The sequence below is a fragment of the Trachurus trachurus genome, assembly GCF_905171665.1.
Source record: "Trachurus trachurus genome assembly, chromosome: 14".
Taxonomy (NCBI): domain Eukaryota; kingdom Metazoa; phylum Chordata; class Actinopteri; order Carangiformes; family Carangidae; genus Trachurus; species Trachurus trachurus.
Genome location: NC_139903.1, coordinates 25,325,973 through 25,352,628, shown reverse-complemented (window position 1 = coordinate 25,352,628; position 26,656 = coordinate 25,325,973). Strand labels below are relative to the sequence as shown.

Sequence of the window (26,656 nt, the reverse complement as noted above, 5' to 3'; positions counted from 1 at the left end):
CACTGCTGTTTTCTTCTATTCTACACTTTATATAAACTGACAGCATATTTTAAGAGTGATGACCAAGGAGTGCAGTTTTATAAAGCATCAACAAAGAGCAAAGAGGCCACAGTCTAATGGAAGTAACGTGGTGGTGGAGTTGAGAAGTGTATATGTTAGGGCGTCCTCATGGTTAAGAGATTTTTGCTGCCAATAACTCTCATTCTCTCTCTCTTTGTCCTTGATTCTTGTCTCTTCTGAGACTGTCAGCTATTAAATAGTTTATAGATTCTTTTTAAAAAAAGGACTCAGACGATGGTGTGAATTGTTTCATTGTTCAGTCTGGACATTACAATGATGTCCAATCAACACGCCATCACTAGACATGCACTAAATGAGGATTATGTAGGTGTAATCTACTTTTACAGGCTACAGACATTTCATGGAATTTAGGATTAAGCCTGGAAAATAATAGACAATGGATAGATGTTTCAAAGCCACATCCCTGAAATTTATCACAGAAATAGCATTTGTACTTTGTGTTCAAGCAAATAACCACATTGTTGGCTATTGCTGCTTCAAAAAGTCATCTTAAAATGGAGCTGGGTGGAGAAGAGTGATTGTAAACCAGGGTGTAGCACAGGAAAATCACAGTGGACAAGAGTCTGTCCAAATGGGCATTCTGAAGTTTATAGTTGGTTTCAGTGCTCAGAGCATCTAATCATCAGCCAGAAAAATCAGAGTTTGCTCAGCAAAGTTGTTTACCTCCACCATCCAGCCAAGCTGGAGGAAAAATGGTCACAATGTACCATGATAACAGAGCAGCTGGACAACGACCACAAGAGTCTGTGCAGGACATTGTGATGTCACAGTGAAGCTGACCATTTGGATATAAAATGTCACAGTGACCTTGACCTTTGATCCTCATCCACCAAAATCTGATCAGCTCATTGTCACAGTTCATGAGTCCGAGTGAACATTTGTAACAAATTTGAAAAAAGTCTGAAGATGGACCGACATGTTGACCAGGCTTTGCGTGTCCATTTCTGGTAGAGTGTGACAGCCTGTGATGCTGATCCATAAAAGTTAAGCATTGGACAAACGTTATCTGTTCTTAATCTTTGAAGTCCTTCTGAGTGATTTAATTTTTAAAAAAGCCACCAGGACATACAGAAGTTTGTGTAGTAAAAACTAAAAGGTGCTCTGTTGAGTTCATTACAAACAGCTTTCATAATGTTCAACAGAAACATTTTATATGCATCTGTGTTTCCTTACCGACTGATTTTATGCCTTGTGTGAAACTCTAAACTCATATTTGACACATGGCTCTTCCTGGCTCCTTTACCGACGCATCGATACCTTTTACACTGCATTAAGGCTGAATATGCATCTCTGTAACATGCCACTATGACATTAGGCCACAGTGCGTTCTTGCGTATGACACAAACAATTTGGGGAACTGTTCCTAAAACTACTGGTCAACAGCGCTGTTAGTGGTGGAAAAGGTCCAGTGTAATTTAGCCTTTAGTTGCCTCTTCCTAAAAAGGATACTCAGAGTGTCCTCCAACTAAGCTGCTTTTTTCATCTTCTGACAATACTGGGACAGTCAGGGTGGAGGGGCACGCATCAATTTTTACAGAGAACAAAGAAGAGAAGTAGGGAGTGCAGAGAGAAGGAGACATTTGTACCGTGACAAGACACGTCCCATCTGTCTTTTTCTTCTCTGTACTGTGCTGGGTGCTGCAGTATCTAGTGGAGACCGTCTCTAATAACACGTCGGTTGTGTCTGTTGCAGGAGAGCTGCAGCCGTATCTGTACCAACACACAACATGGAGTCTGAGGTTCATTTCCCAACAGGGACATTTAAAACAAGGTGTCGCTGCAGTTCAGCGCCCTCACACACAGATTTTAGATTTTACAGTTTATGAGAAATGGTGATATGTTTTTGATTGGGGTTATTATTGTTATTCCACTGTCTATTTCAGTGTTTTTCATCGTTTCCTGTGTGTTTGTGTGAGAAGGAGGCTCAAGGCTGCGACGGTAAGGAAGACAGTAAATGAGGTGAAATCATCGCAGCGTGTTACGAGTGTGATTGATTGGTGGATGGATTTGGTGTGTCTGCTCACATGCTTCATGTGGGTGAGGATAACGGTCACGACAAACAGAGTCTTTGAGCGGAGTTGATGTAATAGAAGAGGGAAGGAAAGATCATTTTTACACATTAACTCTATTCTGACAGCCTTTACTCTCCAATCCCCCATTTAATATAAGATACCCCCCACCCCCCTTAAAATGTAATTTAATACACGGTTGTAAAATTCGCAGCAATCACTACCACCACCCGAGGTTGTGTGTCTAGGAATGAGGTCTGCAGCATTGTTGCTTGCACCTCCTGCACTGATAATCTGGTTAAATGACTGAGCTTCAGACATGTGCTGCATCTGTGATTAGCCACGTCCCTGTGGGAGACAGATTTAACCACATTGTTTTATTCCAAGTCAGATACCAGGTTTCAAAAGCGCAACAGACATGTTCAATTATGTTGGCCTTCTCTAATTTTCCTTATTAATTCTGCTTGAACTGAAAGATTTAAAGGCTGTGTGAAAGTTTAATTCATGTACACACAGAGAAGATCCTCCCAATAACATTTCACTGATGTACCTGAGATGATTCCACGCAGACAGAAGAAAGAGTCTCTACAACCTCTAGTACATGCTGCGCACTCAATGTGTAGCTTCTCACAGGGGCGTAATTACGTTTGTGGTGTAAACTGGGTAATTAGCCGTGTCTCCACTTAGCTCTCAGCCGGAGTCGTGGAGAGGAGCGAGCACTGCGGCAGACAGAAACATCACCACATCTGCTGACTGCGATTCCATAGCAGGATAATGAAATCCCTGCTCAAATCATTACAGAACGCATGCTAGCACAGTGACAACGATCCATATGCTTAATGTACAGTCATCATCTCCCCTTCTTCCTTTCATGTCGAGCCCTCGCTCCTGAAGAGGCCTCTTGAGAGAACAAACGCTCGTGTGTCTACACCCACAGGTCTGTGAAGATTGACAGTGTCCTGGTATTTCAATTTTCACACTTTAGACTCTTTTTAGACAATATCCACAGCTGAGTCATTTGATCATGTTGATCCAATTATTGGCAGCTATCACACACACCGAGATGCCTCTCAGTACCAATCTGAATGCTGATGAAGAGAGACCATGATATGTGGTGTGAATAAAGACATGAAGCATGCACAGCCTTGACCATTAGATGTGAACTCAGTTTGAGTACCACTTCAGTTTTCTTCTCCTTGTTACAACTCAGAGAATTTACTGTAATCCTCTTCACAACATCTTCATCAGCAAAATCACTGGACTAGAGTTAGTCCATCTGCTGTAGATGCTGCTTAAAGGTTCTAAGAGACAGAAGAGCGATCAATTTCAAATAACTAACACACACACACACACACACACACCCGCCACAGGCATCTACCCTCAGGCCGCGCAGATATAAGTCACTCATATTCAGGACCAAGGTGTCCATGTCAGTCCCTGTGCCAACATCAATCAGGCTCATTAATGCCGAGTCAGCCTGTAGCATGACCTCACTGACCTCACTGACCACACTGCACACTGTTACTACATTAGCTACTTGCTTGTCGTACTCATTCTACCGTCTTTTGTGTATCCACCAATGCTTTTACACAAATGAAGTGCCAAACAGATTAAGTTAAAGTAAGTAAAGTTATTTTGAGTCTTGCTGCTTTCACTTGCTTTTGTTATGCATGTTTTCTGTTTCTATGTTCCCTTTCTTCTTGACTTATGCTACATCCAGTTCACGTCAGAGGATGGTAATTTCCAACGTGAACCACGCATGGCTGACTGAGAGAATCTCTCAGTCTTCTTATGGCAGGCAGCATATGAATATTTGCCAGTAGAGCTTAATTGTATACGCAGATGAAATGAAGGAGGATAAACGATGGCTAAGGACACAGGCTGTCGCACATAATATTTTACAGCAATTTAAAGTCTGAATATTATGCACAAAAGTAATTTCAAATGTTATTTACTTGTTATGGCCTTAGTAGATAGTTTTCATTTTGAGAATTGTATATATGTAACCAGTTTCTGCAGATACTGTTGTATGAAGGATGTCATCACATTTCCTCAAGTAGGAGGTGGTACAGTTTTGACTTGTGAACCTTGAACACAGCATTACAATGTGCTGACTTTATGACCACTTTGGGTAGTACATACTGTATATAATTGATGGTGGAAAACATCCCAAATCTAATCCCAGGCAACTGAAGCATGCATTTAGATAGTCCAATAGGAATGAAGCGATACTTACACTCCCTTCGCCTCAGTCTTGACATGTTTCGAGGAAAAATGTGAGACTCTTGTCATTTGGTGATGGGCAGGTTGTTTACAGTGGACTCTGGAGGCAGCTGCATCTGGAGATGATGCTGTGAAAACAGAGCAAACATTCAGATATCAAGGTTGTGAACTATAAAACCAAAACAAGCTAAAGGACATTTAAGTTCTCTATGAAGCTGCAGACAGGTGAGGGGCTGTCTTCACTTGGTTCCATCCATTGTCTGTGTTGCTTATACATGCAGAGTCATGGAGGGCCTGGGGACGATCCCAGTTGACACAGGGCGAGGGTGGGGTTCACCCTGGACAGGTCCAACAGTTCATCATGGGGTCAACACAGAGACATATGCACACATTCACTCTTTTGGAGCCGTTTAAAGTCTCCAATCAACCTACTGTGCATCTGGAAAACCTGTAGAGAACTCACACAGAAAGGACGCAGGCTTGGGAACCACACGAAGAACCTTCCTAGTGAGAGGCGACAGTGCTAAACTCATCACTGGGCTGCCTGTTTAGTTAATGATTTCAGACGTTGTAGAGATTGGATCAATTGTTAAAATGAAATTGAGAATACAGATACAGAGGCAGCTGAAACTGTGAGTTGTGCCACGAGCTGAGGCCTGACTGAGACAATGTGAGGGTAGAAACACTTCACTCATGAATGTATAATTAGCTAAATCACTGGCGTCTGTGCCAAGTCCACACCCCTCTCACTCTCTCCACCTGGCATTGAGGAAGTAGAATAAGTAGAGCCATCCCAGTAGGTGCATCTAATCCTGCAGATCAGCTAAACAAACAAGGGGAAGTTATCACAGTCATCTCCCTCTGTGATCAGATTAGAGGTTATGAAGATAGAGGCTTAAGACGGTTCTGGCTCATGCTGAAGATGCTACAGGTGCACGTGGTGATCACGTGGACTGACCGAAAAAGGTTGAGCATAAACACACTAAAAATATATTTTCAGAAATTCTTTCATACCAACATCTTGCACTGTTGTCACACTCCCTCTGTTTTGAGGGAAGTGAGGTTTGAATAAAACTTTTGGACTTTGTGGACTGTTTCTAAGTAGGACCTAAACCCAGGAACCAGGACTTGAGCACAGTCTAGCAGAGCAGACAGAAACATGCAGAAAACAGATGGGTGGGTGGCCAGAGGAACATAAAGAGAAGAAAAGACGAGGCAGCCCGGCCAGTCTGACAAACACCAGCAAGCACATGTCAGCTACAGATCCACAGAGACACTAATGGTGAAACGAGGTGAAGCAGACAGCAGGTCACCGAGCTGATGAGGGAAACAGCGACAGGTGAGCAGAGGTGGCAGCCTGGTGGACAGGTGAGGTATGACACGTCACTCAGTCATTTGTCAACAGTACACTCCTAAAAAAAAAACACACACACCTTGTTTACTCTGGTCAACAAGATGGTGAGGCTTTATTTGACCAAGTTTTCATATTATCATTACTGTATCTTTAACAGAGGAGGATGAACTTCTAGCATTTATACTTAGAGTATCATAGATTGGTATTTATCAAATTATATTTGTTGAATATCATGTTGAAATTGACATTAGTACAATGGAAAAAAAGAGAGGGTATGTCCGCACACTGATAGTAACAGTGATTTTTATTGCACACTAACATTTTCGACCTGTTGTTTCTTCAGGTGCTGTTGGAACAATACAACAGACACATCTATACCTATAAACATGAACCACATGAATCATCATTAGTACCATGACAATAACATTAAAGGGATACTTCACCCAAAATCAATAATTTACCAATTTTCTACTCACTGTCATGCCAAGGAAAGGTTTGGAAAACTTTCCGAGTTATCAAAACGCTTTTGGAGTTCCAGGGGGGGTCCGGCTGGCAACGGGTTTTCATATAATGGCAGCGCCTTGTTGTAGCAGTAGCTCCGAGTGGCTGCTCAAGATGTTCTTCCGTGTTTACATCATACATCCAATGGTTTACAACGACGAATGAACATCTCACAGCAAATCTCGCGCATGCTCAAACATCAACAGAGCCACTGGGAGCTACTACAACAACAACAACAAGGATAAAAAACAGAGATCTTTTTTTTTTTTTTACGAACACCTTTTTCATGTCGTGGCTTCAGGACATTTGGGTCAGTAGGACGAGCAGTGTGGAGGTATTGGATGTTTCATAGTGTGTGTTCTGGACGATTCAAAAGTGAACTCTATCCACCACCATTATATGTAAATCCGTTGCTGGAACTCCAAAAGCATTTTGATAACTTCTGAAAGTTCTCCAAACCCTTCCTTGGCATGACGGTGAGTAGAAAATTGGTTAATTATTGATTTTGGGTGAAGTATCCCTTTAAGTTAAAGAACAGTATCATCCAGCTTCTAGCACAGCTGTACAATAACTGAGCTTTCCTTGAAAATTAAATATTGGTCACAATAGGATTTACAATTTTTTTTTTTTTTTTAATCATCATTATGCACACAGGAAAAAATACGACCACTCTGAACACTCTTCATAGGTAATAATTTCTAGTGAAGTTCTTATTAAAACAGTCTGCAGTGTGTGTTGTGTTTGAATAACCATTTCTAGAAAGAAATTAATATTGTCAAAATGATGTACTTTTCCCCTCTTTGCTTTAGTTCAACCAAAAACAGAAGCTCATTATTATTATTTTTTTATATAAATTTGACGTATTAAGTTCATTAAGTTCTTTCGCGACCACACTAATTCCTCAGCACATCCGCTCAGGACCACATGTTTTTGGCTATTTTTTACCTTTTTTCTCACGTCGAACCGAACTCTGTACATCACCTAACAAACGGTTTTCATGTGGTGTAAGAGTGACTTTCCAACGTGCTCCTCGAAAAAACGGCGAGTTTTTCCGCCGTTTCGTTCGTGAGTACGAAGGAGGAAGAGAGCTGGGTTTCTCCAAAAACGGAGCTCCCGCTCTAGTTTCAGAGAAAAATGCACTTTTGTGTCAAGTGGCAATCTGCTCATTTTACCGGTAATCTGCAGTGTGGCATGTCTCCCAAATCATTTCTACGGCTAAATAAATATTTTCAGAGGCAAATCTGGGGGGTGTGGCAGCGTGGAGTGCAGCGGTGCAGCGGTGCGGGTCTCTGGCCACAGCGGAGCAGCTCCGTGACACTGCTGTGTGACTGGCCGGCGATGAGTGCTCTGGGGCGGGGGCGGCGGCTCACAGCACCCGCTGCACAGCACCCGCTCCGCTGCATGGTGAAAACAGCAGAGATAACGGGCTTTCAGGTCCGAATCTCCAAACCAGAAACGTTTGTAACAGCACCGGAGAAAGTCGCCAGATTTGTCCCTAGTCGCTTGACAAAAAAAAGTCGTCAAGAATGTTTGGAAAGTCGCCAGATTCAGCAAGAAAGTCGCAACACTGTAGCCGACAGCCGCACAGCGCTGCATGCTGTCCACAGAGCGGTATTCAAGGAGAACGATTACTCAAACAAAACCAAGATCACACAGTTTATAAAAAACATTATGTTTTGATTTTAGTTTAAAACAGTTTTACATATCAGAGGACTACCATATTCACACACAGGGTACCTCAGAGTGTCTATTATCATAATCTGTATAAAAACGGTTTTGACGAGTTAACTCGTCGATGGTCGTGAACGTTCGGCAGGCTGTGACGAGTAAACTCGTCAATGGTCGCGAAAGAGTTAAGCGTATTACTGTGCATCATACAGTACCATACAGTCACTTAACTTGTTGACCGTTTAGATTAGCTCTTTAACAATACAGTCTGTCAGGGTTGTCTTTGTAGTGTCACATTTCTGCACAAACGCGTCACAACTATGAAAAGGAAACATCCAGATAGAAGGCAGCATGCACTTTGAGGCAGTAAAGTAACATTTAGTTTGACCAGACACGGGCTGTTTTCCCACCCACTGATTTTTCATCAAATTACAGTGAACCTGCAGCTGGAGTGACGAGAGGTGGATGAATGGCTGGTGGCAGGAGCAATCATAAGAGCCAGTGCAATTTGGAAGCCATGCATTACAGGTATTTATGCTTATGCCTCCCACCCACCACAGGTATGCTGAAGCACAGCATGCTGCTAGGTTTGCTGTTTTTCACTCGGGGAAAAACAGTACTGGTATTTGTACTTTTAATAATAGAAATATATTTCAGAAGCACACACACACACACTCTTTTTATACCCTCTACACCTCAGACTGAGCGGCATTGTACCGAATCTTTAAAAGAAAGAAAGAAAGAAAAGCTGATTTGATTGATGATGACTGACACAGGCCCCGACCACATCCTCATAAACCACATGCTCATAATATATTTCTTATAATCAGACCCTGTTTCCAACTGCACTTCAATAGTGCCACATATCCCCATAGCTATGAAATATCCAAAAGTCGGCTGCCACAGCGTGAGTGCTGCACTCTGCACCACTGACTCCTCAGAACAGAGCCCAGAGACACCAATTTGTTGGTCGACAGCAGGCACAATAGACAAAAATATAATACAGTTTTTTTGAGTAATGCCTGCTATTCACACATTTTTCACTTAAATTTATGTCTTCTGCTCGCTTGTTGGTTGATTCCTCCTTCTACCACACACAGCAAGTTCAACAAGTTCTTATGCTATAATTGAGAGGAGCTGGAAGATGCTCTGATAAATCATTAATCAAAAGAGGAAGTAGTGCATGTCCCAATTCAGTCCTATAAACATACTGCAGAATATACTGTATATGTACTAATAAGATGAAGAGAAGAAGAAATCATACTATGTACAGTCAAATCAAATCCTCCAAATTAACGATGAAATACGTGGTTGATTGGTCCGCATTTCCACAGATGCGAGTTCTGACCTGAGACCAGTTTTACTTCAGTTACAGAGTGTTACAAAGTACTTTTGAGTACTCAACTATTTTCATTCATTCAACCTTTACGTTAACTCAGAAATAGATTAAGCTAGAGAACTCATCGATAGTGCAGCTGAACTAAAGATAAGTGAAAAAGGTCCTAGACACAAGAAACAACAATGGTGCGTTTACATAAAAGTGGCAGGAGACAAAAGAACTAGGAAAATCAAAAAGAGTGTAAAGAGAGAATAAACAACTGTACAAAAACATTAAGCATGAATAAAAGAGGTGAAAATCCTTTCACCACCTGGAAGTAAAGTGTGATCATGTAAATTGAGACCAAGGTGTCCTGTACTTTAGATCCTGTGATTGGCACTTGAAAACTCTCTGTTCTCTGTTGCTTTTAGGTAACATGGCATTTTCACCTCTGTCTCCTTCCCCCCCCCCCCTTGTGTGTTTTATCTGTTTTTACTTTTGCTGTAAATTCTTTCATTTAATTTCATTCATTTTGATTGTGAAGCACTTTGTGAGTGGTGTCTGGGAAAAGTACAAATAAACTTTATTGGGTTGTTTTGCAGCAGAGGACCATGTCACTTGAACATAAACACACTCAGTGTTGTTTTTTGCTCTTATTCTGGGAGAACAGCATCATAAAGCTCTGCCATCCACTGGCATGTCCCGTCTTGAGAAGCTTTGAGAAGCTGTCTGGACTGAGGACACTGGTCAAACTGACGAGCACTTTATAAAAATATGTTTTACTTATTGTCACTTAGATGTTTGAGCTTCCCTTTGCAGGATGATGTATGTGCACTGCAGACACTGACATTAGACGGCTGTTTTACATTAATCTGTTGTGCAGCTTGTATGTGTGGAGCCTGAGACCTCAGATATACTGTCTTTACCAGTGGTTCCAGACGTTTTCCAACTCATGGTCCATGTGAAAAGTGTTGGTAGCCCAGTATGGCACTTTGTGTTTAGTGTCAAGTGTTTTGGGTTATGTTTGCTACCCAGAAACTGGAGGGTTAGGGAGTGACATGTTGGGGAGGGATGGGGTTTTTTCAACAAACAAAACAAAAAATGAGCACTGTTTTATGTCTTTTACTTGTCTCCATTCTTTGGACATGCTGTAATGTTGATGCTATATAAAACATATTGTCGAAAAAAGCCCACATCTGAATCCAGAATGACAACTTAACAGTCAGGACTAAGCTGGAGGCAGGGAAAACTCAAATTTTCTCTTGTTTGATGGAGAAAAATCACTTGTCCATTCTCCTGACTCTCCCCGTTACTAAGCAGCTGCCCCTGCAATCACACCAAAATAGATACCAAACAAGTCGACAATGTGTGCAATGGGATTTTAAACCTAACTTGTTTTAAAGATCATGTCAAAACACATTTACAGTTTCATATACATTTCACATGTTACATACTGTTACTAACTGGAAGGGTTAGGAGCCACTGGTATACGATACAATACTGTATGAGGTGACGGGGAGTCTGGCTGCAGGACTCAAATAAAGAGTGGAGCTTTTTTGTTTGAAAGCATGATTTTAATACTTCAGGATTGGAATCATCAAATTCTGCTTTTAGCTCAAAAGTATGAAGTAATATAATTCTTTATCCTTGTGTTCTTCATCTTCAGTGAGAGACTATTTTCTAACGGAGTGAACGTTCTCCTCAGAACATGAATCTATGCTCCTCTACAGCAGACTCCAGTCTCCTGCACGTTTGTATTTCATGACTCGTCTGTAATGTTTCTTCTGTACTTATTTTAATGCACTTTTGCACAGCGGCTTCACAGCTCAACACACTGCAACATAAAATAACACAAATGCTCTTAACAACTCCAGCGATTTGACAGTGTTTCCGGGGTGACAGACTATGTGGTGCCCTTTTGTTCAACATGTCTACATTACTAGTTAGTGTGTAACGTGAGTATCACATGATTCAGATGTAGGCCTATATGCAGATATGTACTGCTTGCTCAGCAATTTGTGTGTCGCTGTCCTTTTTGTAGCTAATCTGTTGTGAAATTGATTAAATTGTTTTCTGAACCTGCAGTGTGTTTGTGTGCGTTTTAGGTTGAAGTGCACTGAGCTCTCAGGGCCACTGGACTATTCTTTCATCAACTGCTCAAACAAAGGTAAACTGATATAAATGCACTACAGTCTGATGATGAAACGGGGTAAACAAAGTGCTTTTCTATCATCTTTATGACTTAAATTCTATGACATTTTCTTCCTCTCACAACACCAAGGGCTCAGTTTAGTAGTAGCCATACTGAATTCACATGCTGTGCAGATGCTTTAATTTGCTCTCAGATTGTGTGCATCATTCATGTAATAATTTCTCTATCTTTTAAGCATGACTTCATATCAGCCTCCTGTACCATCCACTCTAGCTTCACATCCTGTTTTTTTTTCTGCTTCTGTGTTGTTTATCACCGTTTGAATCTTGCTGCTGCTGTTTTTGGTACAATCATCGCTAGTGAGTATCCTTTGTAGTACATGTGTGGTACAACATCTTATGAACACATAATGTTTGACACATCTAATAGCAATACTGTAGATTGCCACCACTACATCTAATGCAGTGCTCCATCTCCTTGTTGCCACTCATAGCCTTCCTGAGAGCGCTCTATAATTTAATCAATCACTTATCAGGTATGCATCCCATATAACCACGCCAATGTCAATTGAATCTACCAGGTATACTGTAGTTTCCAGGAAAGGCGGTATGGTACCACTAATGACTGTAGAACATTGCATAATGTCGTTCCTGCAGCCAATAAACTCATCATTTAAGTAACGATCCATCACGTATACATGTTCTTCAGCTTTATAAACTCGCTGCACTGGCAATTCTAAATCTTTCTATCTCTGAAGAGTTAACATGTATAAGTGCAGGCAGTCAGCGTGTGCTGTGCATGCCGGCCTTGGTTTCGGCATGGCCTCTGGCTCTCCAAGTGGAGCAGGGAGAAGAAAACATACATGAATGCCCTCAGGCCAAATCTGTTTATGATGGAGAGAGAGTCGGCAAAAGGGAAGGTTTATTTAACTGGTGGTGGGTTGGAGAGAAACAAAGACAGAAGACGATGAGAGGCAGCATGGGGTGGAAAAAGAAATCGATGAGGAGCTAAGAGAAATGATAAGGATGCTGAAGAAACTGATACAGTAGGTGGACATGAAGACAGCAGGAAAGACAGATGAAGGGAATAACGGAGCAAGTGGAGTGTTGAAGGGGGACTGGGTAATTTATGTAAAGAGAGGTAGGAGGCAAGGAGTAAAGAAAGAATGACCTCCTAAAGTTAAGAGAGTCAGAGGAAGAAATCTGCACCTACAGCTCCCTGCTGAGAACGTGCATCATGAAAGAGCAGAAAGCTGCACAATATACCTGTGCTGCTGCCTCTGCAGGACCCAACTGAGATAACTCTGAATATACATACATTAACGCACTAACACACACACCACAGTAAATGGAGCCTAACCTTGTGAGAGTGATGTGACCTTGATAACTGAAATTCTTGAGTGGGAACAGGCATTTGAAAAAAAACAGCAATTTAATGTTGACTAAGAGCAGAGATGGAGTTGGCTAAATGACTGTGGAGGGAAAACACTTTCTTCTTCCTGCCAGTCGATGCATGTTGTGGATTCAAGCAAGAATCTTTGAGTTTTGCACATCAAAGCACAACATGCAGATAGTTGATGGGGTGTTATGGAGTCTGACCCTCAGCACTTATTCACATAGTCTTTACAGATATGAGAGATGATGAAAAAGTTTTTCTTTTGTTTCAGGCGGACTTTCAGACAGCCCATGAGTTCTGTAATAAACCCCGGCCCGAACAAGCTTTGAGACTTGTAGGGATTCAAATGTCTTGATTATTGACTTGAACTTTACCAAAACTGATCTTGTGTGATGGCTGTGCTTTGTAAATGCTGCTCAGAGTGTAAATGTTTCATTTCAAATGGCTACAATCAATATTTTTATGACAGCGTGTTTCTGCCACTAGATGCTGCTTGGCTCACCAGACCATCTCAGATCAAAACAAACCTTCACCCGTCTCTTAATGTTGTCAGTGAGGTGTTCCTGTGCTCACAACAAGAGGCACAGCTGTGCAAAACTACACTGGCAGCAAAAACATAACTCAGCTATACGACCACTAGCCCAGGCTAATATGGCTGTGATAGGCTCCACAGTAATCTAGCAGTTAGCTACAGTTACAACGTTTGCTGTAAAAAACCATAACATCAGGGGGCATCGTGTGGCGCAGAGTAGAGCATACTGTATGTAGAGGCTACAGTCCTCGCTGCAGTCAGCCCCGATTCGAATCCCGCATCGGGCGGCCCTTTACTGCATGTCCTTCCCCCTTTCTCTGCCTCCCCATTTCCTGTCTCTCTCAACTATCCTATCAAATAAAGGCAAAAATGCCCCAAAAATATACTTCATCATAACATCAGTAACAGAGCGACCAGCTATTATCACACCTACTTCATCCAGTCTCCAATGAAACAACAGACATGTAACAACAAGTACACATCCAATTATTCACATATGGAGGATCAGAAAAGCGGACAGACTGAGAAAGAAATTCAACCTCAGACTGATTTGCTGGAATAAGCCACGTGAGTGATACTGACGGAGTTGATTATACAAAATGTTATGTATTTTGTAATTGATTTATGTCTTGCCAGGTCACCAGGCCCATTTAAGCCCATCCATGTATGGTCTACTTTTATTTATGTCTTTGTCTGGGGCCCTTAAGCTAAAAAAAACAACAACAACAACAACAACAACACTCATCAGTCAGTGGTTTTCACAGAAAGGACCCATGTCTGGACAGGCCAACAAAACAAAGAACAGAGATACAACACACACAAAGGATGGCAGTTGGTGGAGACCAAAAAATGAGCTTCAATAGTAAATACTGGACTTCAATTTGCCAGATTGACAGAAACACAAATCCATATGAGGTGGTCTGTAACTGCTCAGCATGTAAATAAGTTATAAAGTGTGTCAGTGTTGTGCTCATTAATTTAGCAAATAGTCAAGTGAAAAATTACTAAATGTATCTTCAGTGGCTCAAACAGGGGAACAACGTTCACATGTTCATTCAAATTACATTTTACTTACACAGCTGCTGTAGATGCCAACATTATAGACAAGTATCCAGAAGTGACCCTCCTGTGGTTTCATCAGGCTTCTCTCAGAGTAACAGTGGCATGGGGGTGGGAAGGGATCCACAGTCATCTCTGTAATAATGATTGCTTTAGATTCATGTGCAAGGTAGTCAAGGCAAAATAGATTATAAAAACATGTGAGGGGAATCTTTACATTTTAAACTTTCATTACCCACAAGCTGACTGAGCAGGCTTACTCTTTCAGCAATGTAAAATAAATTACACTGAATAAAAATATAAAGCAACACTTTTGTTTTTGCTCTCATTTTTCATGAGCTGAACTCAAATATCTAGAACTTTTTCCAAGTACACAAAAGGTCTATTTCTCTCAGATATTGTTCACAAATCTGGCTAAACTTGTGTTAGTGAGCACTTCTCCTTTGCTGAAATCCATCCACCTCACAAGTGTGGGATATCAAGATGCTGATTAGACAGCATGATATTGCACAGTTGTTCCTAGGCTAGTCACAATAAAAGGCCACTCTAAAATGTGCAGTTTTACTGTATTTAGGGGGTCCAGGGGGGTCAGAAAACCAGTCAGTATCTGGTGACCACCATTTGCCTCACGCAGTGCAACACATTCGCGACTCGAGTTCATCATGATTGTGGCCTGTGGAGTGGTGATCCACTCTTCAATGGCTGTGCGAAGTTGCTGGATATTGGCAGGAACTGAAACACGTTGTTTGGGATGTTCAATGGGTGACATGTCCGGTGAGTATGCTGGCCATGCAAAACTGGGATGTTTTCAGCTTCCAGGAATTGTGTAGCCTACTAATCCTTGTAACATGGGGCTGTGCATTATCATGCTGCAACATGAGGTGAGGGTTGTGGATGAATGGCAGAAATAGGCCTCAGGATCTCGTCAGTCACGGTATCTCATTCAAAATGCCATCAATAAAATACACCTGTGTTCGTTGTCCATAACATACGCCTGCCCATACCAACCCCACCCCACCGCCACCATGGGCCACTCGATCCAAAGTGCCAGACTCCTTTCTGAAATTCTTTGGTTGTGCAAACCGATTGTTGTAGCATCTGTCTGGGCGGCTGGTCTCAGAGGTGAACATGCTGGATGTGCAGGTCTTGGGCTGGTGTGGTTACACGTGGTCTGCGGTTGTGAGGCCGGTTGGATGTACTGCCAAATTCTCTGAAAGGCCTTTGGAGACGGCTTATGTTAGAGAAATGAACATTCAATTCACAGGGAATTGTCGTCAGTGTGTGTATCAATAATCACGCTGTCTAATCAGCATCTTAATATGCCACACCTGTGAGGTGGATGGATTGTTTCGGCAAAGGAGAAGTGCTCACTAACACGGGTTTGGTTAAATTTGTGATCAATTGAGAGAAATAGACCTTTTGTGTAGAAAACATTTTATGTTTATATTTTTGTTCCGTGTAATTACCACAGTAAAGCACTGGATTTTTCTCACACACAATGAGCACATGGCTAAATTAGACCTTACACTGATATGAAGTCAAATGGGATGTGGTGTCTTTAGTGTCTGTCCTGTGACAATGTCAGCTGTCATTCTGTGTCTGTGTGTTCTGAGTGTGTTGTTTTTTTCAAATACCATGTTTACATTGTTAGCAAGCACTAAGAGCAGGTCAAGATCATTTCACTTGTGGCTTTCCCTCCATCGGTCTTGGCTCGGTACCAGTCACTTGCTGTTTTGCATCTAATTATCCATTTTCCCATCCTCATGGTTTTCTTTTTCCTATTCTGCTACATGTCCCAGTGACTAAATATGTCTTTGTCTACAAGTGCAGACTTTGATGTTTTACCTGTCAAGTCAAAGTGTATCAAACATCAGAAGTGCCTCAGACATTTTTTGTATTTTTTTTTCCAAGGCTTAAAATTTTAAGCTAACACAATTGTACCAAAGCTGCACTTGAGGCTTCAAAAGCGAGTCAGTCCCCATGGACTCCCATGTTACAATGTCAAACTTTACAGTAGAAATAAACATGTTTACAGTTTGGTAATATTTGTTTGTTTGTTTATTTCTACTTCATGACGACTGCACATGGGTGAATGTCTAATTAATATGAAGGCTGCATAACTGAATGAGGCTTTGAGTAACAGGCAGGTTAGCCTGTGTTTGCTACAAACTAGCATGAAACGGAGTGTTAGCCATGATAGGACTGCCACCTGGTAGAGGAAGTCTATGGGCAACATCATGGAGGCTACGTCCATAGTGTACAGTATGTTCCAACCAAGGAAAAAGAAACACAGCAGCAGGAACAGACTTACCTGTGGCCTGGGAGTTGCAGGTGAACCTGTAGTCATCGGTGTGCAGTCCTGTCAGATGCCTGGGTGGAAGTAAATCAAGCGCTCCTTTCTCTCCTCTTGAAGCCTTTTTCAGAGCCGATACTTGTGTCAGCGCCAACCACAACTTTTCCCAACATAACTTTTTCAATGCCATTGTTTCCTTATTCAGCTCAGGTTTTCTTTTCAATGCCAAATTCTGTTTTTGCTGTCCAAATGCTACTGCCACTGTTATGAGCAACTGCAAGGAGTTACAGAAGAGAGAGAGAAGACTAGAGGTAAACGTGGTGTCTTTCTGTGGGCCACTTGCACAGGTGTGCTTAATTCATCTTCTTCTTCTTCTTCTTCTTCTTCTTCTTCTTCTTCTTCTTCTTCTTTTTTGTTTAACGGCGGTTGGCAACCAGCTTACCGGCGCATTACCGCCACCCTCTGAGCTGGAGTGTGAGCAGGAGAGTGTCAGGAAACAAAACATATTAATAAAGAAAAAAAAAAAAAAGGAAAGGGCACTCAAATCCTATGTTCCAAACCTGTCTCTTTTAAAAATGACAAGACCTTTCCATATACATTTGATGCCTCACTGAGGATACTCTCTAAGGAGAAGTGTATCTTTTCTTGTCTCACAGACTCTTCCATTTTCTTCCTCTCTTCTTCATATGCTGGACACCAAATTAATACATGTTCCACGGACTCTACCTCCCCACAAAGCTCACAATGTGCTTAATTCAGCTCTGATTAGATCCTTTTAAGGAAGCTGTGTGGGTGTGTCAATCAGCCAGAGTGAAAACACCTGTGTGGTGTGGAGGGCCAGGGAGTTTTTACACTGTAAAAACAAATGTCACTTGAATGCAACATGTTCCCAATAGAACAATAAACTGATGATTGCAGGTCTCTGTGTAACACGAAAGGCACTGCATGTCTGAATGTTGGTCTGCTGGCAAGTTCAGTTCTTCACACATTAGTCCAGGCAATTTAGCTCATTTTGGACCCAAAAATAGAACTAATTGTCACAGAAGGTTTTTCACCATACATCATTTCTATGAGGTGTCTAGAACAACATACTAAAAGTCCTAAGAAATCCTAGTTGGGGAAATATGTTTAATTTGCATCATTATTTACTGTATAAAGTCTATGGTGCCAACAACAATACACCCCAATTGGGCTATTTTTTTCCTTTACTTCTATCACAATGAAACTTTACATGATGAAAGTATCCATGAAATGTAACATTTTTTGTATTACTAGTTTCTTTGAAAATGAATTTGAATATGCAAATGAGCCTTACACTAATCAAATATGCCCAAAATACACCCGAATAGGCTTCTTTTTTTCCTTTACTCCTACCACAATGAAACTTTACACAATGAAAGTATACATGAAAAGTAACATTTCTGGATTTCAAGTTTCTTGGAAAATGTATTTTTAATATGTAAATGAGCTCAACACTAATTGACTTATGGTCAAGAAGTCATAAAGCCGCAAGCAGCAAAAACAGGGGCCAAATAACTTAGTTCTTAGTTCCGCTCATATGTTGTTGAACATAACAGCATATTTACACACAGTTGTTGAAACGACTTTGATGAATTCTGACTTTCTTCTGATGTTCTCTGCAAACTGGGAGGAAAGTCATTAGGTAAGGCTTGTTCGCTAATAATAATAAAAAAGAATTTAGAAAGCAACTGGAGACAAGACTGTGCAATTAATTCTTAAGGTCAATATAGGTCTTTTAAGTGTGGCAAGTGACATGTGTGTATGCATAAGTCAAGTTTGGCAAGTGACAGCACTCAGTGCATAGGCATAGGTTAACTTATTGAATGGACATGAATGTGTTAGTTATTTGGCCCCTGTTGCTGCTTGTGGCTTTATGACTTCTTGACCATAAGTCAATTAGTGTTGAGCTCATTTACATATTTAAAATTAATTTTCCAAGAAACTTGAAATACAGAAATGTTACTTTTCATGTATACTTTTGTGTAAAGTTTCATTGTGGTCGGAGTAAAGGAAAAAAAGAAGCCTATTCGGGTGTATTTTGGGCATATTTGATTAGTGTAAGGCTCATTTGCATATTCAAATTCATTTTCAAAGAAACTTGTAATACAAAAAATGTTACATTTCATGGATACTTTCATTGTGTAAAGTTTCATTGTGATAGGAGTAAAGGAAAAAAATAGCCCCATTGGGGTGTATTGTTGTCGGCACCATAGACTTTATACAGTAAATAATGATGCGAATTAAACATATTTCCCCAACTAGGATTTCTTAGGACTTTTAGTATGTTGTTCTAGACACCTCATAGAAATGATGTATGGTGAAAAACATTCTGTGACAATTAGTCTGTCGTAAAACGCTATTTTGCCTGGACTACATACACACACAGAGGAGGAGCGCTTGACTGAACTACAGTGCGTCTAAAGATAAGAGCGTGGAAAGATAGACTGTGATCGGGACTACGACCTCTGCGATAACCACAGCTCATTTCCATTTGCTGTCCTTGTTGCCTCAGACACATTCTGGAGATAGAGACCAACTGCATATTCACCAGACAGAAGGTCCCACATTCACAGAGAGAAGATATGACAACCTTAGCAGCAATTCAGTCCACTACTGCTCGGCACATCACATTCAGATAAAGTTCTCGAAGGATAATACAGGGGAAAAAAAAAAAAGTATTTCTCTTAATCTCTTCACTGTGTCCTCCTCTGTCCCACAATGCCTTGGGGCTGGCCGGGGCTGCAGATTGACGTGTCTCCATCTTAAGTCTCAATCACCAGTGAGGATTTAAGTTGGAAATGACTTTCGGATCTCACTGTACTGCCTTTGTAGATTTACTGAACCGAACACAGTTACACTCACTCATCTCCTTGTACCACATAATAAATGTCCTGTTTGATCTTTGACCCTACAAGAGAACACAGGAAAGAGATCCTGGAAACCAGGTGGAGCTGAAAATATCAGCTGTTTTAATAGTATGGGACCATTTGTGTGAATCAGTCAAAGAAAAGTAACATTTACTCAAGGATTTAAGTCCTTTTATGTCTCTCACTTTGGGTTTAAAACGGCATCTTCATTAATAAATGTTTGATCACTACTTTAAATCATATCATCATTAAATTAAAAAAAAGAAACATATAGACACTAGCCTTGACACATCCCAAACAGAGAGATAATGGAAAAACCTGAGGGAAAGGTGACACTGGGATGAAAAGATCAGTGTGTGCGTGTTTAATCTCCCAAACCTCTGCACACAGCATGGCAGACAGCAGGCAGGAGATGGTACTGATGGTGCTCAGTGTGAGGGGAGCGGGCGGCTCGCTGCCAACATAAATCAGTGTCATGCCCTTGAGCCACACCTTAGTAGAGGCACACCACTGAAGCACTGTCCTTGCTTTCCAGTGTCTGAATGTGCACTCACAGCAGCACTCTGAAACATTGATAGAGACATTTAATTTGAAAGTGGTTCAATGTAGAACAACTGTTAAGCTACGAGCAGTAAAATGTGTCTGAGTCTACATGTGTTCAATGAGAGGTGCAACATGAGGCTGTGGAAGAGAACAGGAGTCGACAGATAAAAAACAACAGTAAAGTAAGTATTTTAATTACTTTTGTGTAATGTGTAAATTATATTTGATTGTGACTTGGCTTTCTCTGCTTTTTTAATCAATGCATCTTCAGGTTGTTAAAGCCCTGTAAAACCCTCTAAGCACCAGTGATAAAGACACACACTGCTTTTGTATCAACATCCTTTTAATCATTCTTTTCTTCTTGGATGTTTTCGAGCAGAACAAAATTAAGACCTTTAAGAACATTAACACTATAAATACAGTTTAAGAAATAAAACAAGAAAACCCAAACACATGCAAATAACACACACAAACTTTTTCCACACTTGCATTTCTAAAATGAAACAATGAAAATTCAATGGCTCTGACTCATCTCCATCTCACTCAGCGAACAGAGCATCAAGAACACACCGGAGATCACCTAAAAGAAAAGAGGGGTAAAGTATGGTGATGTATACAGGAGACATACGGTAAATGTACGTCAGCATAAAACACACTAACGTACAATGACAAACCTCTTTTTAAATGTCATTAAATTAAACGAAAAAGTCACATCCACCCTTTTCACAGCTGTTCTGCTGAACTGAACTGAACAACTAAATATCAGTCTTTTGTTTGGCTGCCACTTCATTCCGATGATTCACCAGCCGCCCCCCTGCTGCCTTTGACAGATACGCTGTTATCTCGCTGGCGGAAAAAGTCAAACTGGTCAGAGACCAGTGAAAGACATGTTTAATTACCACGCAGCCATTTGGACGACTGGGATCGTGTTCATCTGGCCAGTTTCCGGATTTGACTGAGGAGTCTCCTGCTGTATTCCCTGTGGTCGACAGGCTGCACCTCCATCACGGTTACCTTAACTCGACTTTCGTCCTGAGGAGGAAGGGACACCACAGTCTTAGATTGAGTGCAGCAGCAACATCTGATCAAAGTGGATAAAGCTAATTATTACTTCTATAAGGAATCAACCATCATAACCAAACTCTGAGATCAGTGCTCTCAAATATTTTTCTACCTAACAAACTCTTAAGTCAAACTCCACAAAGAAGCAATGTCTTGTTTTGTTTTTCAATTGTACAATGGATAAGAAAGCCAGAGCACAAAGATGACACAACACAGGCTTTACAATTACAAACGTAACAACTATAGAAATATTATATTGGTAACAATACCCAAAGTGAGAAGTATAAACACACACATACAGACACACTTCCTAGAAGAAGCTGACAGCTGTGCTATCTTGTAGATTTCAAGGTCATGGAGTCCCAGGGTGCCATTCTATGGCACATGACCGTGACCTTTGAATGTTTTCTGTTTTTATCACGTCATGTTTAATATGGGATGTATGAACGCATAGACCCACAACACAATGTGTCTAGTCATGGCTGTCACTGGTGGAGAGCCATAGAAATTTAAAATAAAGAAACAACATTGACACTTATCATCAAATAAATGTTGACAAATGGAGGAAGATGTCCCCCTGGTAGTAAGTCGTCATTCAACAGATCTATCCATCCTGGCTGGATTACTGACAAGCTAACCCTGACCCATCCAGTCTGTCTTGCTACTTTCCAGCACCGACTCCCTGTAGCATCCGGTCTGCCCTAAAGAAGCATCACTGCTCAGACGACGTGTTAAAACCTCTTGTCTTGTTGATACAACAGGGGCTGAATTCATGTTGCAATAGCAAACAAACAGCTCCTTGGACATGTTACAGCCAAAAACTAATTTTCATTACAACCACACTTACTCAAAGTGGCAGACAATTCATTAACCAATTAGCAATTTAGCCAGTAAAAAGAGCATTTGCTTTCCCATTATCTCATATGTGATTTAACGCCTCTGCTTGTATTTTCAATTTGCATCAACCTGAGGATGGCAGAAAAACTGGACTATGTGTGTGGTTTTCATGGCTGCACTTAACAAAAGGTCGCAAGTTGTTAAAAACAAATTATTTTCAAAAGGAGAGTGTTAACTCTATAATGTGATGGACTAATAATCCACACCACATCACATCAGGAGAAAACAATCACTCCGGGGCCAAACGTTCACTCCTGCTGTCTCACTTGGCTGAGGTGAGGTTCCTCACGGATTAATTTAACAACACAACCTCTGGGTGTTGGCACATTGACTGAACATGTGCACACACTGATGACACAATAAAAAAAAAAGATGCACAATCAAATTTGAGAAAATAAAAGATTCCTGCAGAGAAATTTGGACGATGAAGCTATAAATGACACTCAACAGAATTAATAACAACACACTTTGTCTTTCTTGTCACACTGGTGACTGAATCAGTCTTCTGTCCATCTGAGTTTATCCACAAAGGTTTATACAGTAACATGATCCACAGAGCAGTTTTCATTTGCTCTGTGTCCATTATGAAAAATGTACAAATGATGTAACTTGATTAGTCTTGTACAGCTCTGACATTTCATTACATTGTTCTATTTTTATGACAACTCTTTGGTAGACGCCAGATGCTTTTGTCTTGTGTCACACTTGTGTAATCTCTGAGAGAGAACGGGCTGAGGTGGAGAGATGCAGTGAATCACAGACTCTCTCTGTTCCCTGCTCAGCTTTCTGATCCAGAAACTTTGAAATAAAAACAGTAAACTTTGACTAACAACTGAAAATGAAGATGTGTCTGTTCACAGCTAATCATCTCTACTTCCTTTCTACTAAATCGTTCCTGTTAAGAGTTTTAATTCTGAACACAAATTAATTAAAAAGCACAAGAAACCTGACATCCTTAGAAAGTGTTTGACATCTCTGCAGTGCCTGTTCATAAAAGGTGTGATTTCCTTCATGTGTGATTGATGGTTTTTTTTCCACAATAAAAGTCTAGTCAGCTATTATTGACTAAACTTTTATAGGGAATTAAGCAACTGATATTTGTATGAAGAAGTTTGGGTACATATTTGATGAGTTGTTGATATCTGAAGTGATGATCCAGATCTTGTCTCATAGGTTCACCCTTCCCCTTGACGGCTGTTTCTCCTTGACATTTTAGACAGTGGAGTTTTCAAGCTGCTGGTGCTTTGATAACTTTTTATAGCCTCCTCTGCTTTGTCGCCATCAATTAGCCTCATTTTCAGACCCTCAGTCGGCTGCTTAGAGGGGCCTGTGGTAGCCGTGTGTCACCACTAAGAGTTAGACAATTAATCAGCTATGGAAACGTCATCTGCCGACAACTCTAGACCTTCCTCATAACACCTGATGAGTTAATGAAGCTCTGAGTGTTTCAGAAGCAGGAGGCTGCCCACACTGTTGTACATGCCACATGTGTTTGACTTTTTATGTCTTTTTGCTGCAGGGGATGCATTTACCTCTTTGAAATCAAATCTAATCAAAATCAACAAAATATGTAATTTGCCCGTGGGTGCCCCAACATTTGCATACGACTGCATTGTTGACCTTTTAGCTGTAGAAGTGTGCCAGTGTAATATACATCCCTAAATGCCCTTTATTATACTCCATTAGAAGTGTTTAATGCAAAGCCAACGCTTGCCTGATGTCATCAGTTTAAATTCTTAGTATTTATTTACATTCAGACTTTTTAAACAGTCTGAGTTATATACTCCCTTCTGAGACCGACAGTTCAAGTACCGACCGGCATGTACTGTATGTTTCAGATATTATTAATACAACAAAACAGTAACAACATAGTCTTTGTTTTGACCACTGCGGCAATGTTTGTCTTCTAACAAAATCATAAACAGATTTTTTCCATTCAGCCTAACATCAGCCACAAATATGGTCCTGATTTTTTTTTTTAAACATCTCCAGATAATAAGAGTCAATTTGCAAATGTGACACAAAGGCAGCGAAGCTTTGTTGAAAAAGAAAAGATTACAAATATTTTCATCTCCTGAATTGTTTTTCTCTTTGATTGTCCTCAGGAATCACTCAAACTCCTACAACCTGTCTGCTTGAACCAGCTGAACTCTCAGTAGACATGTGCGTATGTAATCAGGAGGTAACACTGTCGACATGTTTACCGTTTCCATTTTCACGTTTCTGCCAGGTGGAGCCTCTGGACTGATGATGATGATCAGACTGCCTGTCTCACACTGTCTGTGGACGCCCGTGGTCCTCGGAGGACGATTTACAGAGAACACGCTCCCAAATATTTGTTTTCTCTGACACCATGACTTCTTCCTCTAATGCAACCCCTGCCGACAAACTGTTTGTTGAGCTCCGCCGCTGCTAAGACCAGAATAAAAGAAGAATCATCTGTGTGTCGTTTGCTCTGTATTTAAAGAATGCAGCCTCCAGCATCTGTCAGTGGGGCTTCAGTCTGTTCCTCATTAGCTGGTCAGTAGTGGTGACAGTCAATTTAGCTTCAATGTGGATGCTCCTCTCCCCTTCAATGTTTATCACCACATGTAAAATTAGACTGCAGCTAGAGGAAATGTGAATTCTTTGTTGAAAATGTCCAACGTTTATTCTCTGGACTGTGGAGATGTGTCTCGTGAACTCTGCGTAACATTCCTCGTAGGTTTTCCCGCGGTCAGGACACAGACCGTTCAGAGCTCGTCCGACATCTCAATCTTCCCCCCTCAGACTCTTGGTATGTGCCCTCTGCAGCAAATTAGTCTCTGAATAATTAAGTTAATTAGGCTTAGACAGACAATAGCTAAATGCTAATTAGTGCCTAATTAAGAGAAATGAATCCGCAGCTGTATTTGTTTTCTGTTATCCAAAGTGCACTGGCTACATAACAGCTCCCTCGTCACTGTGCTGCTAATTGAAATGATTTTGGATTCATGTTGTGTGACTGACAGGGTGTTGTGATTATATAGCATTTTACGCATCTTGTTTTGTGGCTTTACGGCTCAGGGGCCGAAGTTCAGGTGAAGATAATCACCAACGATGAGTCTGGTTGATACAAGCTGATGGATGGAACGGAGCTAATTAACGCCACACTGCATCTAACGCACTTCAGCACCACAGGATGCTTAACATTAACACTGAATTTTCGCTCTTACACAGTGGTATTTTGCCTGCAACCAGTTCGTCCTACAAGCACTTGATACTAATCAAAACAGTAAATCTGTAAACACACATCTCACTTTGTAACCAGAAAACCTGTGAGTGCTCTTTGGTGCTGACGAAAACAGGATCCTGTGTAGTTGATGAATATTAAATGCTGCAATTTCCAGGTTCAATTTCATATCTGAAGAATGCTAAGTGTCATATGAAGTAAACAGTTTTAACAGGGGCACAGAGCTTAGAGCTCCAAACTGCAGCTGGTTATGAAACTGCGCCTAAATAGGACCATTTACCGCCAGCAGTTGTTCAGAGCTGCAATAAAGCAGCTGTTTGCAGCAGATATGAACCGGTCAATCGGGGTTGAGTGCTCCTGCAAGGCGCACATCATCGAAAAGATTCTCACAATGATGAGCACCACTTTATTACGCCATTATATTCTTGCTCTTTTTATCGTGGGAGACTAAACTGCATTAAGTCCAACTGTACAGCCCTTTAGAGCTACTTACGTTGTACGTCTCCAGCTTGACTCTGTTTTTAAAGATGTATGTTGAGAAGTTGGTTCTTTGGAAGACTTGGTTAAACGCATTCTCGTCCTTCAGAAGAAACACACACACAGAGGTTTGGGGTTAGTGGTTGGTGGTTATCAGGAGGTACAGTCAGTCTGTTGACGTTAGACCTCCTGGAAATAACTGTAAAAGCTCTTTTCTTGTCACATGTGAACAAAGTAGCTTCAGCAGAATTTTGTGTAGGAGTGCATGTGCTTGTGTGCGTGCATGAGTCTCACTGTCTCTCTCAGCTCTCCCAGGCTTTCTGCACTGTGACCCAACAGGGCCTCAGCTGTCTCCTGGAAGCACGTCACCCATTGGTTGTCCCCGTAGTCTGCCAAGTTGGCCTGAGAGTCAGACAGACATGAGACGATGATGATGAAGGGGCGAGAGATTATTTATGTGAGTTAGAGTGTGTGCATATGTAGGAGATACAAGATTTCTCTTCAGTCAGCAGCAGTGTGTGTGTATGTGTGTGTGTGTGTGTGTGTGTGTGTGTGTGTGTGTGTGTGTGTGTGTGTGTGTGTGTGTGTGTGTGTGTGTGTGTGTGTGTGTGTGTGTCAAACAGGCATTAACAATGTGCACTGCATACACTTGGCACTTACAGAAAGTATAAGTCTGTATTTGAAGTTGGGGAACTCTCGGTCACACTTTTCACAGCGGTACAGTCCGTTCTGTTGGTCTATGACCTTCTTGTTGCAGTCTGGGGATGGACAGGCCTGGTACAGACAATTCTCCCTCCGACTGTACACCACCGTCGCCACACAGCTGAAATATTCTGCCTGAACACAGAGAAGAAGAAAAAAAGAGAGGAAGAAATCTAATTATGGGGGACGGAGCTGCATGATCAATAAAAACCACCTAATCACATCAAACTGCCGCAATTTCAACGTCTAAGAGGCTGGAGTTAATCTGCAGGTGCTGCCCCACTACACAAT

The 26,656-nt window shown here is 41.2% G+C and overlaps 1 protein-coding gene across 1 annotated transcript in view; it reads right to left on the bottom strand.

Annotated features, from left to right (window-relative positions):
• Positions 1-20,258: 20,258 nt before the first annotated feature.
• LOC310996672 (replication protein A 70 kDa DNA-binding subunit-like) overlaps positions 20,259-26,656 on the bottom strand; it is a 37,238-nt gene continuing 30,840 nt past the window's right edge. Inside the window, exons 14-18 of the mRNA XM_083986116.1 lie at positions 26,324-26,500; positions 25,958-26,065; positions 25,680-25,766; positions 20,916-21,048; positions 20,259-20,596 (exon numbers count right to left, since the gene is read on the bottom strand). Of these exons, the coding sequence (XP_083842242.1) occupies positions 20,947-21,048; positions 25,680-25,766; positions 25,958-26,065; positions 26,324-26,500 (474 nt within the window). The 3' untranslated portion in view covers positions 20,259-20,596; positions 20,916-20,946. The remainder of the gene's footprint in view (positions 20,597-20,915; positions 21,049-25,679; positions 25,767-25,957; positions 26,066-26,323; positions 26,501-26,656) is intronic.